Below are 15,814 nucleotides of genomic sequence, written 5' to 3'. Positions count from 1 at the left end.
ATTACCTCGGGTTAATAACTTTGCTTTGGGATGAGAACAGAAATTGTGCAGTGCTGGTGCAGCGGCAGCAGGAGGCCCCATTAGCTAAAGTGGTGCTTCAGGTTAAGAACAGTTTCAGGTTAAGAACGGACTTCCAGAATGAATTAAGTACTTAACCCGAGGTACCACTGTACTTGACAAAACCTTGCCTAGTATTTTGCTGCAATCTGTGGGCCACAGTGCCACTGGGCAAAGGTGTCCTCTGCTTATTGGACACAGAACGAGGCTTATAAACAAAAAATGTCTCTAATCTTAGCTCACTACCTTGCAGATTCAACTAATGAGACAGCTGTTCATCCACAGAGCTCTAAAATACATGAGACCATAACATTTCCAGAAAGGTAGATGGCAGTCCACATAATCAACTCCTCACCTTCCATATATTGAGAAGACTGACACAAAAGGAATAGCCTAATATGAATGGATTGTTTTAGATGTAGAAGAGAAAACATGCTTGTTAAATGTCTGGAATCAATTTGAAATGAAACCCATGCCTGTTCTTTTTCAGACATGAATGCCTGTTCTACATGCACTGCAAAAACCTATCCAAGCAAAACCAGGGATTTCTGTATTCCCAAGTTCATTTCCTTTTTATCATATAAAGAACCACTGGGCATCAGTTTAGCCTTCTTTGCTCTTTTCTTTTGTCTGATCACAGTCTTGGTGCTAGGAATATTTCTGAAGCACCACAACACTCCCATTGTCAAGGCCAACAACCGGAACCTTGCCTATACTCTCCTTATCTCAATCCTGCTCTGCTTCCTTTCTGCATTGCTATTCATTGGGCATCCTAAGCAGATGTTGTGTCTCCTCCAACAAACCACTTTTGGCATGATCTTCTCTGTGGCTGTTTCTTGTGTGTTGGCAAAAACCACTACTGTGGTTCTTGCTTTTATGGCCACCAAACCAGGTTCCAGGATGAGGAAGTGGGTGGGGAGAAGACTTGCCAGTGCTATTGTTCTTTCCTGCTCCCTTATTCAAGCAGGCATTTGTACCATATGGTTGGTCACCTCTCCCCCATTCCCAGATGTTGACATGCACTCGGTTACTGAAGAAATTATATTAGAATGCAATGAGGGGTCTATGTCTATGTTTTACTGTGTTTTAGGTTATATCAGTTTCCTGGCCATAATCAGCTTTGTTGTGGCCTTCTTTGCCAGGAAATTGCCCAATAGTTTCAATGAAGCCAAATTCATTACTTTCAGCATGTTGGTATTTTGCAGTGTTTGGCTCTCCTTTATTCCATCCTACCTGAGTTCAAAGGGGAAATATATGGTAGCTGTGGAAATCTTTTCTATCTTAGCCTCCAGTGCTGGGCTCCTAGGTTGCATCTTTCTCCCCAAATGTTATATCATTGTGCTGAGACCTGAGCTGAACAACAGGGAACAACTAATAAGAAGGAAGGTCTGAATAATCTCAGTGTCTTTGTGTTTTGCTATTTTGTGCCACTCAGGAAATTTTGTGTTTGAATTATCATTCAGACCTTTACTTCTTTTAAATGTCACTGCCCATTACACTTTATCTGCACTTGGATACTTGTGTGAAGGTAGCTCTGTAAACACTTACAACTCATTTTGGAGAGTTTTTTCTGGAAACATTGAACAGTAACTGAAGTTATTCTTTTAGAGATGAAACACTCACCAGTGCCTTGAAATCTCAGTCAAGAGTTTTATTACTTGATTGGTTACAAAAGCATTACAGTAGCAAATATTTACAAACATTAAAGCAAACAGCTATAGCGGCATGCTTTCAGTTACAGTTTCTCCCTCTCCAGTCTGTAATCAGATATACAGTCCATTAGCAGTCCTGACTCAGCAGATTTTCAGGCAGCACTCATTGGTCAGATGTCTTCCGTCAGCAAAAGCAAAACTGATAGTTCCTCTTTTTAATGGCATTTTAATGGCACATTATGCATCACAAGTCCCCACTTTTCAACTAATTGTGCATGTATCTCAAAAGTAAGAGATTTTGTAAACACATCAGCACCATTTTGTCTGCTTTTACAATACTGCGGTTGTATCTGATTTTGCTTCACATTCTCTTTCACATTTTGGTATTTAATATCCACGTGTTTCATTCTACTTTTAAACTGTTCAGAGTCCATCCCTGCAATGGCTGCTTGATTATCCTCCCATACCTGCACTGGATATGTACAGTACACTTTACTCCTATGTCAGTGAGAATTTGTATATGGTACTTCAATTCATTACATAGATCAGATTGAGCACTGTATTCAGCATCTGTGGAGGAAGTGACTACAATCCCTTGCTTCCTGGACTTCTACCCCACCAAAGAATTGCCAAATTGAAATACCATCCCAGCCACTGATTTCCTGTCTGGTAAATTTGCCCTATCACTATCAACAAAACACTTTAATTCTTCTGATCCTGAGGATGACAATTTAAGAAAATAATCAAGTGTATTATGTAAAGAACAGAAAGTGTGTTTTACCTACTTATCGCTTTTAGCAGTATAAAGTAAATCAAAGACATATGAAAGACACAGATCACACTTATCCTGTTTGTCACCAAAGGGCCTACATACAGTTGTCAGCTATACTTCTTTTGAAACACTGTCAAGACATTCATTCCAATTCCTAGCACATTGTCTGAGCTCATAGATCACTTTACACAATCTGCATACAGAACCCTCTTCACCTGCCTTGAACCCAGGTGCTTGACTCATGAATATTTCCTCTTGAAAACCTGCATTGGGATAAGCAGTTTCAATATCAAAATGATTCACCTTGAACCTGCATTGTTCTGCCACAGCCAGCAACAAACATACATTCTCACTCCTTGTAGTTGGAGAAAAGGTTTCATCAAAACTTACTCCTTTTCTTTGAGTAAAACCATGTGCTACTATCTAAGCTTTGTATTTAATACTTCCATCGGTAAAGTTTTTAATCTGTACACCGATCTACAGGCCACTGCCCCTTTCCCTTCTGCCAATGGTTCAACTGTAAACACGTTGTCTTCTACCAAAGACTTCATCTGATTTTACATATCCCTTTATGTTTCTTACATCTCTGGTGGGCAGAATGGTTTCAATAATGGGATTTAAAACACATCCACATCCACCCACCCAGCCACCCCAAACCCCATAATTTATCCTCTTCATCCAAGCACAATTCAAAATGTTGGTGCTGACCTTTAAAGCCCTAAACAGCCTTGGTCCAGTATATTTGAAGGAGTGTCTCCACCCCCATTGTTCTACCCAGAAACTGAGGTCCAGCGCCGAGGGCCTTCTGGCTGTTCCCTCACTGCGAGAAGCCAAGTTACAGGGAAGCAGGCAGAGGGCCTTCTTGGTAGTGGCACCCTCCCTGTGGAATGCCCTCCTATCAGATGTCAAAGAAAACAACTACTACCAGACTTTTAGAAGACATCTGAAGGCAGCCCTGTTTAGGGAAGCTTTTAATGTTTGATGGATTACTGTATTTTAATATTTTGTTGGAAGCCGCCCAGAGTGGCTGGGGAAACAGCAAGATGGGAGGGGTAATAATAATAATAATAATAATAATAATAATAATAATAATCAAACAAAAGTGCATTTTGGCAGTAGGGGTCATATTGATGATCAGGAGGAATGCATTGCTTAATCCTATATCTTTCAGTGCATATGTTGGCCAGTAATCCTTCAGCTCTAAAATGTACTCCCAGGTATTTTACAAAGAATATCAAGCTAGTCCAGGCTTTCCCAAACATCCAGCTATTTTTGGACTAAAATTCCCATCATCCCTGACCATTGTGATGTTTGTGCAACGTCAAACCCCACCCCCCAATCTCCTTCCCAAGTCAGCGTGCCTGATACCTATTCATTTGTGCCCCAAATTTACTAGGCTTCAGACAAGCATTCTGTTTTTCATACTAGGTTGAAGTCTTAAAATGTGGGATAATACTGTTGAGCATGTACAGCTGGGGTGGGCAACCTTTTTGAAAATATATTTCCATGTTTTCACAATGCGCCACTGTGGTAATATTTGAAAGACCGAAACTAGGTAGAGGGTGACTACCACACACACCTCATTATAGTGGATAAGTGGGTGGAAATCCCCTAGACAATACTAAGACACTCCTACAATTTCCAGCATTAGCATAGTGGCATAAATTAAATACATGGAACATAATTTCCATGTCTTCATCCCATAGCACCATGATAGCATTTGAATGTCCATGGTAGCATACAAAATATTGCAAATAGGTGGAGGATCTATCAGATGTAATTATAGGCCTCATTTCCCAGTCTAGTGGCAATTGGATGGATGCACATAGGTCATGGAATGCACCATCATGCTCCTTGGCCCAGTATTCCTGAAGGATAGTCTCCACCTCCATCATTCTGCTTGGACACTGAGGTCCAGCTCCGAAAGCCTTCTGGCAGTTCCCTCACTGCGAGAAGCTAGGTTACAGGGAGAAGCTAGGTTACAGTGTTGCTGGCACTGTCATCCAATAAAACAGAATGTTGGAAAATCCATGCCAGTCAAAAGGAAGTACAATTTTGGGGCCTTGAAGTTTGAACTGTTATGGAGGCCCCTTTCTATCCAACTACATGGAAGAAGAAAAAAACCTCTGTTCAGATGCCCCAAACTACTTCTTTTTTTTCAACTCCATTTGTGAACATCAATATTAAGTTGATGATTACTTACTCCTGCAATTGGGAAAAGGGCTGTAATTAATTCAAGTACTTGGCAATGCTCCTCCCCGAGGATTTTCAGTGGACAGAAGCAAAAATAATACCACAATGTATGAAGGATAATATAAATATTCACTTTAATAATTAGTTGTAGAAGCAGGGACTCAGAAAAAACAAAGAAACTACCTCTTTGATTCTCCTGAGAAGGAATAGAACAATCTGTGTTTAGAGACAAAATTAGTACTCAGGATGGTGGTATTAGTTGTCTTGATACTGGTACTACTTCCTCACGTGGCATGCAAGCCTCACAATAACTGCATGGTAAGAGCTCCACACAATCCACTTCAAGAGTATCATCAGTTGGGAGGCAACATAATTGGTGGCATCACTTCTCAGACCTTCATAATCTCCAACACACTAACCTTCATTGAAGCACCTCCACCCGTGTTGTTTGAAGAGCTTGTGTAAGACTTTGTTATTGTTATTGTTTGCTGTTACTATTTCTGTTTGCATTAAGGATGTGAATTTCTGTCTTTCCCCAAGTGTCAAAGAATTTTCAAGTGGTGAACTTGAAATACTAATTTAATTATATTCATAATGGAGACAGATTAAGTTCATCCGGTTTTGAAAATACTAGTGATGGCTTCCTCCACTTAAACATTTTAGAAAGTACTATCAATAGGGCAGAAATATTAATGATAATTGATAAACTATCTTAATTTGTATCATTTTTCTTATACAATTTCAAAATGTCTTTGTAAGAGAGCTGGGGGGAGTGTTTGTTGAATTCAAAGCTAAGTATTTATATATTTGTAAATAATAAGGAAGGAGATGTCAAAGGAGAAGCAACAGTTCTACAAGACATGGAAGTTTCTCCAAATACAGAATATAACTCTAATTCTAGTGCAGTTATCACCACACTCTGAACATGTTTCACCTTAAACTTATAAAGTGTTCTGTATTCTGAGGCATTCTTAAGAAACGATCCAGTATTGTCATAGAATTAGATAAATATCAAGAATGGGAGTAGGTGTTCACATGCATCAAATACATCCTTCTGAAAATGTCAAATCGTATGGTTCGTGATAACACACGGAACTTTATATTGGTAATTTATAAATAAAGTATATTGAGTGCATTGTTGTAAAGGAGAATATTTGTGCAGCCCACATAAGGCTAAGCATTGCCTAAAGAACGTTTGTACACAAATACTGTAAGGAATAATAAGGAAGGAGATGCAGGACAACATAGTCCACATTTTACAATGTATGGGATATCCTAATAATCTGTACTCTTTTTTAGTGTAGTGCCTAAGTATTACCAGCACATCCTGGCTTTGGCATTTGCTGTAAAGGAGATAAATAAAAACTCTCAGATTTTACCCAATACTTCCTTGGGCTTCCACATTTATGACAGTTACTTCAATGCAAAGAATACCTATCATGCCACAATGCAGCTTATGTCCTCAAAAGAAAAAATAGTTCCCAACTACATATGTGACGTCCAGAATAAATTAATAGCGGTTGTTGGGGGACTGGAGCCTCTAATTTCTCGTTATATTGCAACTGTCTTGGATATCTACAAGATTCCACAGGTAGGTTGTGCAGATGTCTCTATCTGTATGTTGAATATGGGATTTCATCCATTTAAATGCTTATTTTCACCACACAGACAAGATTGTGGGTGTGGAAATTGAAGTGAGTGAAATGTGTAGGAATGTCAAATGGAAGGTCAAGTACAGATAATCAAAAATGTGAGTATTGGAAATGTAACAGCACCTATAGAAGAAAGTAAACTGTCTAGTGATGGCAGGTCAATGGAAAGGAAGAATTTCAGCAAGAATGGCAGCCAGAGGCAATGAAAGGAAACCAATCCTCTGACCTGTTGTAAGTAAGATGGCAGGCAGGGGAAACAGCTTCCATTGAAAATCTTGTGTTTGTAATTTAAAACTTACACATCAACTTTTTGAAGAAAGGGATTCTGTGGGACAACGTTTGGCTCCTATTTGTTTGTTTGTTTGTTTGTTCATTCATATTTCCTTTTATTTAGCTCATATATGGCTCTGCTCCAGTGATGAATGATAAAACCACAGGCCTTTCCTTCTACCAAATGTCTCCTAAAGATACTCTTCAGCATGCAGGCATTCTGACTTTGCTTCTCCATTTCAAATGGACATGGATTGGGATCCTTACATCCAATGATGAATGTGGAGAAAGATTTGTGCAGACAGTGTTTCCAGTATTCTCCAGCAAGGGTATTTGTTTTGCCTTTATAGAAAGAAGCGGTAAATTTACCATTGTCACAGAAATTAATGACAAGCTACATGAGAGAGCCAAAATATATGATAGAATCATTGACAGCAAAGCCAATGTAGTGGTTGCTAATGGAGAATCCTATCTCATTGTGTTTTTGAGGTGGCTACAATTTATCTCAGATAGAGAATGCACAATGAATAAAGGAAAAGTGTGGATAGTAACAGCTCAGATAGAGCTCACTTCAATGGTGTATCAAAGAACTTGGGATACAGATATAGTCCATGGTGTTCTGTCCTTCTCTATGCACTCCAGTGATCTACCAGGATTCAAGACATTTATTGAAAGCAAAAGCCCTTCATTCACAACAGGAGATGGCTTTATCAGGGATTTCTGGCAGCAGGCCTTTGGTTGTGTATTCCCAACTGTAGATGTGGACAAGGTGGATGGAAATATTTGCACAGGAAAAGAGAAGTTGGAAAGTCTTCCTGGGACATTTTTTGAAATGAGCTTGACTGGCCACAGCTATAGCATCTACAATGCTGTTTATGCTGTGGCACATGCTTTACACTCTATGTCTTCATCTCGACTGAATCACCACTCATTGGTTGATGGAAGATGGATGAACTTTCAGAATCAGCAGGTGTTGCAGGTAATGGGATGATGTTCCTCCTGTTGGAAGGCAAAATACAATAACATATAACAATATGTTAACATATAACATATAACAATATGCTCCAATCAGATCCTTCTTGTGGGCTTCCCATTGACATATGGTTGGGCATTGTAAGAACCATACACTGGACTAGATAGGCTTTTGGACTGATCTAGCAGGTCTCTTTTTATTCTGTCAAATAAAAGGTTTCCCCAAACCAGAGTTGTCATATTAGAAAAAGTTAAAATCTAGTTTACAAAAAACCCCTGCTGGACACAATTTTTGAAGGGCGAATCCTATCTATATCTGAGAAATTCCAGACATATGGCATCTCTATCCCAAACTATGTCCATCAGCTCCTTTCCATCTTCTTTCTCTATATTAATGTTGGCATGTTCTGAGATTATAGAATTGTAGAGTTGGAAGGGGCCACTAGATGAATGTAGTCCAACCACTGCAATGCAGAAATCTTTTGCCCAACGTGGGGCTGGAACCCACAGCCTTGAGATTAAGAGTCTCATCCTCATCCAACTGAGCTGTTTCCCTCTTTTTGTAATGGTGAACTTAAAGTATTCACATTATTCTTTTGCTGGTATACATTTGCCAATTCATGCTAACTCTGGTTCATGCTGCCTTTTGGCTCACAGAAACTGCCACAACTACATTTTGAGGCCCTTAAGAAAAGTCTGTATTTGGAAATTGGTTGGAAGTCTTCTTGCTCTGTGTTTCTCTTTTGATTCCGTTGGGAGAAATAGGTTGTATATTGCATTTTTAAAGTAAATAAATAAATATTTTTCCATGGGTGAGGAAGCAGGCAGTATGGCAGAGAATATGCAATGATTCTTTGACTAGTGTGGTCTTAATATTTGTAGGAGGGGTGTTTAGCTCCTAAGATTTGTCTCCTAGGTGGCTGTTGGGATGCTGCTGGTAAGAGGCTTTCTGATTCAGTAATGTTGTGTGTAGAAGAGACCGGTGTCATTTAGAAGGTGTCCAGTAGAAGCAAGATAAAACCTTTGAAACTCTACAACTACAGCCAGAATCCAGTTTACTAAGGGCAGCTTTGAGCTCTACTATGTTTTTGGACCATTAATGTTTTGGACCATTAATGACCATTAAGTTTAGGAAGTGTTTCATTAATTGTATACAGTGAAAAAGGCCATCAATTTAGAAAATACATTTGATATGTAATTTAAAGCTCATTATTTAACCTTTAAAACACTAAATGGCTTTAAAATCAAGTGGGCCTAGCCAAAAAGGGAAAGTCAGGCAACTGCCTTAGGTGCCAGAATCCACCGGGGCAGCAGATCCTGATGTTGGTATTTCTTTCCCCTTTGCTCCTATTGTATATCTTCTCTCACCCATTCTTCCTTGGTACCGTTGTGGAGTCCTGTAATTCAGACTTGGAGTTAAAGATTCACCCCTCATGAGATTCAAACTGGCAGGTCAAGACTCACCCCACATGAGATACTTCTTAAAAACAAGAATACAGCAATGAACAGTTATTTGAAAAATGTCACATCAACTTTCACATGTCTGAGCATGGAAACAAAGAACTGTGTTGCTTCCACCCAGGGAAGATGTTTGTATGACTTACTGTGAAAGATTCCACAGAAATGCAGCCTCTCCTAAGCTTCTTTTCCTTTTCAACTCAGCTCCATCATTTTCTGAAAATTGTCTCCTTTAACAACAGTGCTGGAGACAAGATCTCATTTGACCAGAATGGGGAGTTAGTGACTGGATTTGATATTATAAACTGGATTATTTCCTCAAACCAATCCTTTCATAGAGTGAAAGTTGGGAGAATGGACCCCCAGGGTTCTCCGGACCAAGTGTTCACCATCAACAAGGATGCCATCACATGGCACAATTGGTTTAATCAGGTAGGATTCAGTTGGGAACTGCTTCGGAAACCATTCAGTTTCATTGAATGGACAATGTTCAGCCCATAACAAATACTGAGTTTTGATTAGAAATGATACAACCTATGGAGAAAGTAAGACTCAAAAAACATCTGCACTGTTTCCTTTGCTGTTGAATATATTAAATGTGTTGAAAAGAATAAACATATGGATAGTGGAAGAGGACTGGAAGAAATTTAAGGACTATTTGCAAAAGTATTGTAAACTGTATGAATGTTAGAATGATGCAGGATATAAAGATAACGTGGCATTAGTGACATATTTGAAAGGAACATGCAAAATTGGTTTATAAGAACAAAGGTAAAATTTGAACAATATTATGTCAAGCTCAAATAACTGATAAAAAGGGGGAAAATTGGAGACATAATAGCTGAAATATATAATATAAAACAAGATTTGAAAGAAGGTGAAGTATTGCTGAATAAGATTTTGTAAATGGGAACACAGAAAAGGGAGATGTGAGGGAGTCAAGAAAGAGGGTTATGGAAATAACATCTGAGAAACTGAACCTTTTTTATGTCTATTTTATGCTTTTGGGGTTTTTTGCTTTTTTGTACGCTTTGTATGTTTTTCTTGTCTTTTTGGTTTCTTTTTTTCTTATTGATTGTAATGGTGTTCTTCTTTCTTATTGGTTGTGAAGGTGAAGTTTGTTGTATTGTTTAAAACCTCTAATAAATATTTTATAAAAAAAGAAAAGAATAAACATATGTTTGTGCTAGTCTGATTACAAACTCAATGCCACAACAGGCAACTAGATGTCTATGAAGAGACTGAAAGCAGAACCTGAGTGCAGCAGAGTTCTTCCCACTTGCGATTTCTAGAGATTGGTATTCAGAGCCTTGTTGCTTCCAATGGTTGAAGTATAAATTAGCTAGTAGCCCTTGATAGCCTTATCCTCTATGAATTTGTCTAATCCTTTTTAAAGGCCTCCAGGTGTATAGCCAGTGCTAACTTTGGTGAATTTTAGAGTTTAACTATGTGTTGTATGAAGAAATACATCGTTTTGTTATGAATATTCTAACATTCAGCTTTAGTGTATGATATTTTGACTTTATAAATATATCATTTAATGTATCCTTACTGTGTCCTCCTGTGATGGTCTGGGAATCCAATTCAGAGGCTGAACTGGAGGAATCCCAGCCTGCATAGGGGTCCCCGCCTCCAGGGCCGGCTGAACTGGGGCAGGGCCTTCTTTCTGAAGCGCCTGCACCTTTGCCGGATCCTCAGGAGCAGGCACCAGGTGAATCCATTCTGGCGCCAGAGGTGGTTGAGGACTCAGTTCCTACAGGTGAGTCTCCCCCTGGGTCCAGTAACCCTTCAGCCTCTCCTGAACTGCAGAGGCTCAGGGCAGAGAGGCGGAGGGAACTGGTTTCTCCCAGGAGGAGTGCTCGCCTTAAGGCCAGGAGAGGTGGGTCTCCTAGGGGCCGGGACCGCCCCTGGCCTCAGAGAAGATAAAGGCCAGTCAGCCTGGTCCCAGGTTGCGGGAGCAACGTCGTTGAAGAGCTGTTTCGGCCGGCACCCAGTCCGGTTCCCCCAGAGTTCCTGTCCTTGCCCGGCTCCTCGCTGTGGACCCTGCTTCGCCCGTGGAGGACTGTCTGCTGACCCTCGACTCAGGTCCTGAGACCTTGCCCCACGGTAATCTCCCCCCTGGACCAGCACACCTCCCTTACTTGCCTTATTTCTAAGATAAAAATGCCCAAATGTTGTAATATTTCCCCATAGGCTTCCTTTCCTTTCAATTTGTTTTTAAAATGTTTTTAATATTTTATTTTAATGGTTGTAACCACACTTGGAATACCTTGCACAGCCCAGGATATTTCACATCTCAGGAGGATGTCAGATGAAGTTATGGAAGAGTGGTCCTAATTGAGTTTCAGTTATACATGAAGATCATCTTAAGAACATGAGACTCCTTCTCCAGATAATCATTCTACTCTTTCACTTTTGAATAAGGCCCAGCCTCTTTCTGTGTGTTCTGAGAGTTGCTATCCCGGTTCCAGCAAAAAAATGAAGGAGGGAAAACCGTTTTGTTGCTATGATTGCATCCCATGTCCAGAAGGAAAGTTTTCAGACCAGAAGGGTAAGAAATAGTGTGTAGAAAGCTGGGGAAAGTTTGTGCACGATCAAGGAAACACAACAAAATTACAGCATGTCAAAGTAGAAGCAAAAGTGAATGTGATAGATGTAGAAGACCAAGTTGGACCAAATGGCATACATGCTAACCTCAATGTGTTTCAGACACAGCTTGTTCATCAGGGGATTATATTAAAAGGTGTAGAAATGTGTTGTATCCAGTTGGTGTTCATCTGCACACATACATTCAATTCTTGTGGTGTCAAAAAACAAGTAAAGATGATGTTACGTTATGAGATGGTATACAAGTCCTTTCCTTGTATACTGCTCTGTTGTTTGATAAAATGGTTTCCTTCTTTCTTTTGTATAGCACTTGGGAATTGAAAGTGGGAAAACTGTATCTAAACTTCACAAATGAGCAAAGAAATTGTCCAGGCAGGCACTTTATGTGACTCATGAGAGCAGCAAAATAACCAGACTAAACAATGGTGATGGGATAAAATCAGGCCAAATCTTTATTGACAGCTGCAAATGGGGCAAAGGTTGGCATGACATTGGGTCCCAGGATCAGTTCATCATTTCACAAGGCCCATGTTGATGGAATGGATCTGCTGGGTTTAGATCACTCCAAATCTGTATGATGGGAGTCGGCTAATTTTGAACGATGCCATGTTGCAAGGCAAGCAAGCAGGGGTCTCACTGGGGGACCAGGGTGCAGACTCCAACCAGGCAGATACTGAAACCATGCTTGGGTTTGCCATGCTCAATCCTCTCCTCAGGCCCCTTATGCCCCCCCCGGTACTATGTTGATCCTGCCCAATGCCATTTCCACCCTCATAAAAACAATGTTGTGATTTGAGGACCCGCCACCCGCTTGAGGATAAGAAACACATATGGACACAGTATATTACTAGGTTAATGGGCTAAAAAAGGCCACGACTTTATTGATTACAGTATGTGAGAGGTATTGGCTCAGGCATTGCATAAAACAGCAGAGCTTGACTCCATCCCGTCAGGATGGGGTGAGTCTAACAGGGGTTAGCCACCAGTAGGAGGAGCCTGCTGATGAAAATACAACTGTAAGGTCGCCCTGATGTCACTGGGGGTCATGCCAGGGCCCTAGTCACCAGCAAGGGCATCGGACAGGATCCACAACCACCAGATTCCTTTAACAGCATACCCATAAAGTGGAGGGGTAGGCGATGGCCACACCCTGCCCTCCAACACACCAACAACATATTCCAATGCCTAACCACCAATAAGTAAAGGTTGTGCTGATTTGCTATGAGGTAGGTGAAAAACCAAGTGGCTGGTGCCAATTTGGCAGTTGAATAAAAATTCCTACCAGACCCCTTGAACAACCAAGGTAAGCAACTACAGGGCCATAGCAAGGTCAAGCACGAAGCAAAGAACTAAAGGGAAGGGTGGGTGATCCGTTGACACCCGGCAGCAAACTGAGGGGAAAGTGCTGCCGTGGCTGCATTTTACCAGCTAAACCCCGCCCCCAAGCCTCCCCTTGATTGGTTGGCTGCCTGGGGACACAGCGTGGCAGCAGGGACAGCCAAGCAGGGGCCGGTATACACAAAATGCAGGAAACGGCTCCTGCTCACAACTCCTCCCCTCTGGAAGGAGAAGAGTCTTTCTTCTGCCTAACAAAGAAAGCCATGATTTCACTGAGGGAAAGGTGAAGAAAAAATACCAACCAGGTGCCAATGGGACAGCTTTTTCCCATGAGCCCACCACAAAGGGAGGTACTGGGTAAAACCTTGTCCAGTATTTTGCTGCAATCTATGGGCCAGAGCCCAGTCAGAGAAAGGTGTCCCATGCTTATTGGGCACAGAACGAGGCTTATAAACATGAATTGGCTGTTATCTTAGCTCACTACTTTGCAGATTCACAGAGCTCTAAAATACATGAGATAATGACATTCCCAGGAAGGTGAATGGGAATTCACATAACCATCTCCTCACCTTCCATATTTTGAGAAGACTGAAACCAAAGGAATATTCTAGTATGAATGGATTGTTTTAGATGTAAAAGAGAAAACATTGCAGTATGCTTGTGAGATGTCTGGAATCAATTTGAAATGAAGCCCATGCCTTTTCTTTTTCAGACATGAATGCCTGTTCTACATGCACAGCAAAAGCCTATCCAAGCAAAACCAGGGATTTCTGTATTCCCAAGTTCATTTCCTTTTTATCATATAAAGAACCACTGGGCATCAGTTTAGCCTTCTTTGCTCTTTCCTTTTGTCTGATCACAGTCTTGGTGCTAGGAATATTTCTGAAGCACCACAACACTCCCATTGTCAAGGCCAACAACCGGAACCTTGCCTACACTCTCCTTATCTCAATCCTGCTCTGCTTCCTTTCTGCATTGCTATTCATTGGACATCCTAAGCAGATGTTGTGTCTCCTCCGACAAACCACTTTTGGCATGATCTTCTCTGTGGCTGTTTCTTGTGTGTTGGCAAAAACCATTACTGTGGTTCTTGCTTTTATGGCCACCAAACCAGGTTCCAGGATGAGGAAGTGGGTGGGGAGAAGACTTGCCAGTGCTATTGTTCTTTTCTGCTCCCTTATTCAAGCAGGCATTTGTACCATATGGTTAGTCACCTCTCCCCCATTCCCAGATGTTGACATGCACTCAGTTGCTGAAGAAATTATATTAGAATGCAATGAGGGGTCTATGTCTATGTTTTACTGTGTTTTAGGTTATATCAGTTTCCTGGCCATAATCAGCTTTGTTGTGGCGTTCTTTGCCAGGAAATTGCCCAATAGTTTCAATGAAGCCAAATTCATTACTTTCAGCATGTTGGTATTTTGCAGTGTTTGGCTCTCCTTTATTCCATCCTACCTGAGTTCAAAGGGGAAATATATGGTAGCTGTGGAAATCTTTTCTATCTTAGCCTCCAGTGCTGGGCTCCTAGGTTGCATCTTTCTCCCCAAATGTTATATCATTGTGCTGAGGCCTGAGCTGAACAACAGGGAACAACTAATAAGAAGGAAAGTCTGAATAATCTCAGTGTCTTTGTGTTTTGCTATTTTGTGCCACTCAGGAAATTTTGTGTATGAATTATCATTCAGATCTGTAATGTATTGCTAAAGAAAGCTTCATCTGAGTTAACATATGCCTTTATGTTTCATACATCCCTGGTGTGCAGGATGGGTACAATAATGGGGTTTAAAACACAACCCCTCCCCCCAAAAAACCCTGTATCCTCTTCATAGATTTAAGCAATAGCATATTTTGGCAGTGAGGGTCACATTGATGTTCAGGAGGAATGCATTGCTTAATCATCTATCTTTCAGTGCATATATTGGACATTGCTTCTTCAGCTCTTAAATGTACTCCCAGGTTTTTGCATAGAATATCAAGCTAGACATGGGTTTCCCAATCTTCCAACTGGTTTTAGACTATGATTCCCATCATCCCTGACCACTGCGCCTGCTAGCTAGGAATGAAGGGAGTCATAACCCAAAAACAGTTGGAGATCCAGGTTTGGGAAACTCTGAGGCAGACCAACCTTTGTCCCAGCATGACTCCTGAGCTCTCTGTCTGCTGCTGATCCATTCTATATCATTATCTGCATGAATAAAAATCTATTTCTCATTTACAAGTAATAATCACTTGCTGCTTTTTTAAAGTTGGGAGCCAGGACAAAGAACATCATGTGATCAGCTTCTCTCAGAAGTTTCAAATTCATCGTATATTTGCATGCATCATAACAAATGGGGATTTGCATCAGGTTCAGTCAAAACCCAAACTAAATCTATAGTTTGAAGGAGATATGGGCTTCAACTTAGTCCAGTGGAGGCAGTCAGGCATCCCAGCGTGAGCCAGGCCTGTCCAGGGGTGGAGTGTCAGGTGGGAAGAAGGAGCTTTAGCTGCATGCACCTGCTTTCCAGTAAGAGAACACATGCACAGAGTCAAACTGAGCAGGATTTAACCCTCTGCTCATCACCTGGTGAGTGGAGAATTAAATCCTTCAGGCTGCAGGGGTCTGCTTCATCTGCATGTTCCCCACAGGGAACAGTTTTCTCTTCATGCACTGCATCATTCCCAACTCATGTGTTTGAGTTCCAAACTCAAGCAGGATCCCTTCCTATCCAACTATGTGGAAGGGAAAACTTTTTCCCCAGATATGACAGACATTGTTTCTTCAGCAATTCCCATTGGGACCACCAACTTTAAATTATTGATCATCTTCTCTGATAATTATGAAAAGGACTGTAATTAATTCC

General features: G+C 40.9%; 1 protein-coding gene across 1 annotated transcript in view; it reads left to right on the top strand.

Moving 5' to 3' along the window:
* LOC308571803 (vomeronasal type-2 receptor 26-like) overlaps positions 1–14,350 on the top strand; it is a gene marked incomplete at its 3' end in the record, with an annotated part of 55,337 nt that extends 40,987 nt beyond the window's left edge. Inside the window, exons 8-9 of the mRNA XM_081167426.1 lie at positions 13,684–14,176; positions 14,284–14,350. Of these exons, the coding sequence (XP_081023552.1) occupies positions 13,684–14,176; positions 14,284–14,350 (560 nt within the window). The remainder of the gene's footprint in view (positions 1–13,683; positions 14,177–14,283) is intronic.
* Between the last annotated feature and the right edge of the window lie 1,464 nt (positions 14,351–15,814).

This window comes from Podarcis bocagei (assembly GCF_964188305.1).
Source record: "Podarcis bocagei genome assembly, chromosome: 13".
Classification (NCBI taxonomy): domain Eukaryota; kingdom Metazoa; phylum Chordata; class Lepidosauria; order Squamata; family Lacertidae; genus Podarcis; species Podarcis bocagei.
Note: the sequence above shows the minus strand (reverse complement) of the source record. Positions and strands in the feature narration are given on the sequence as shown.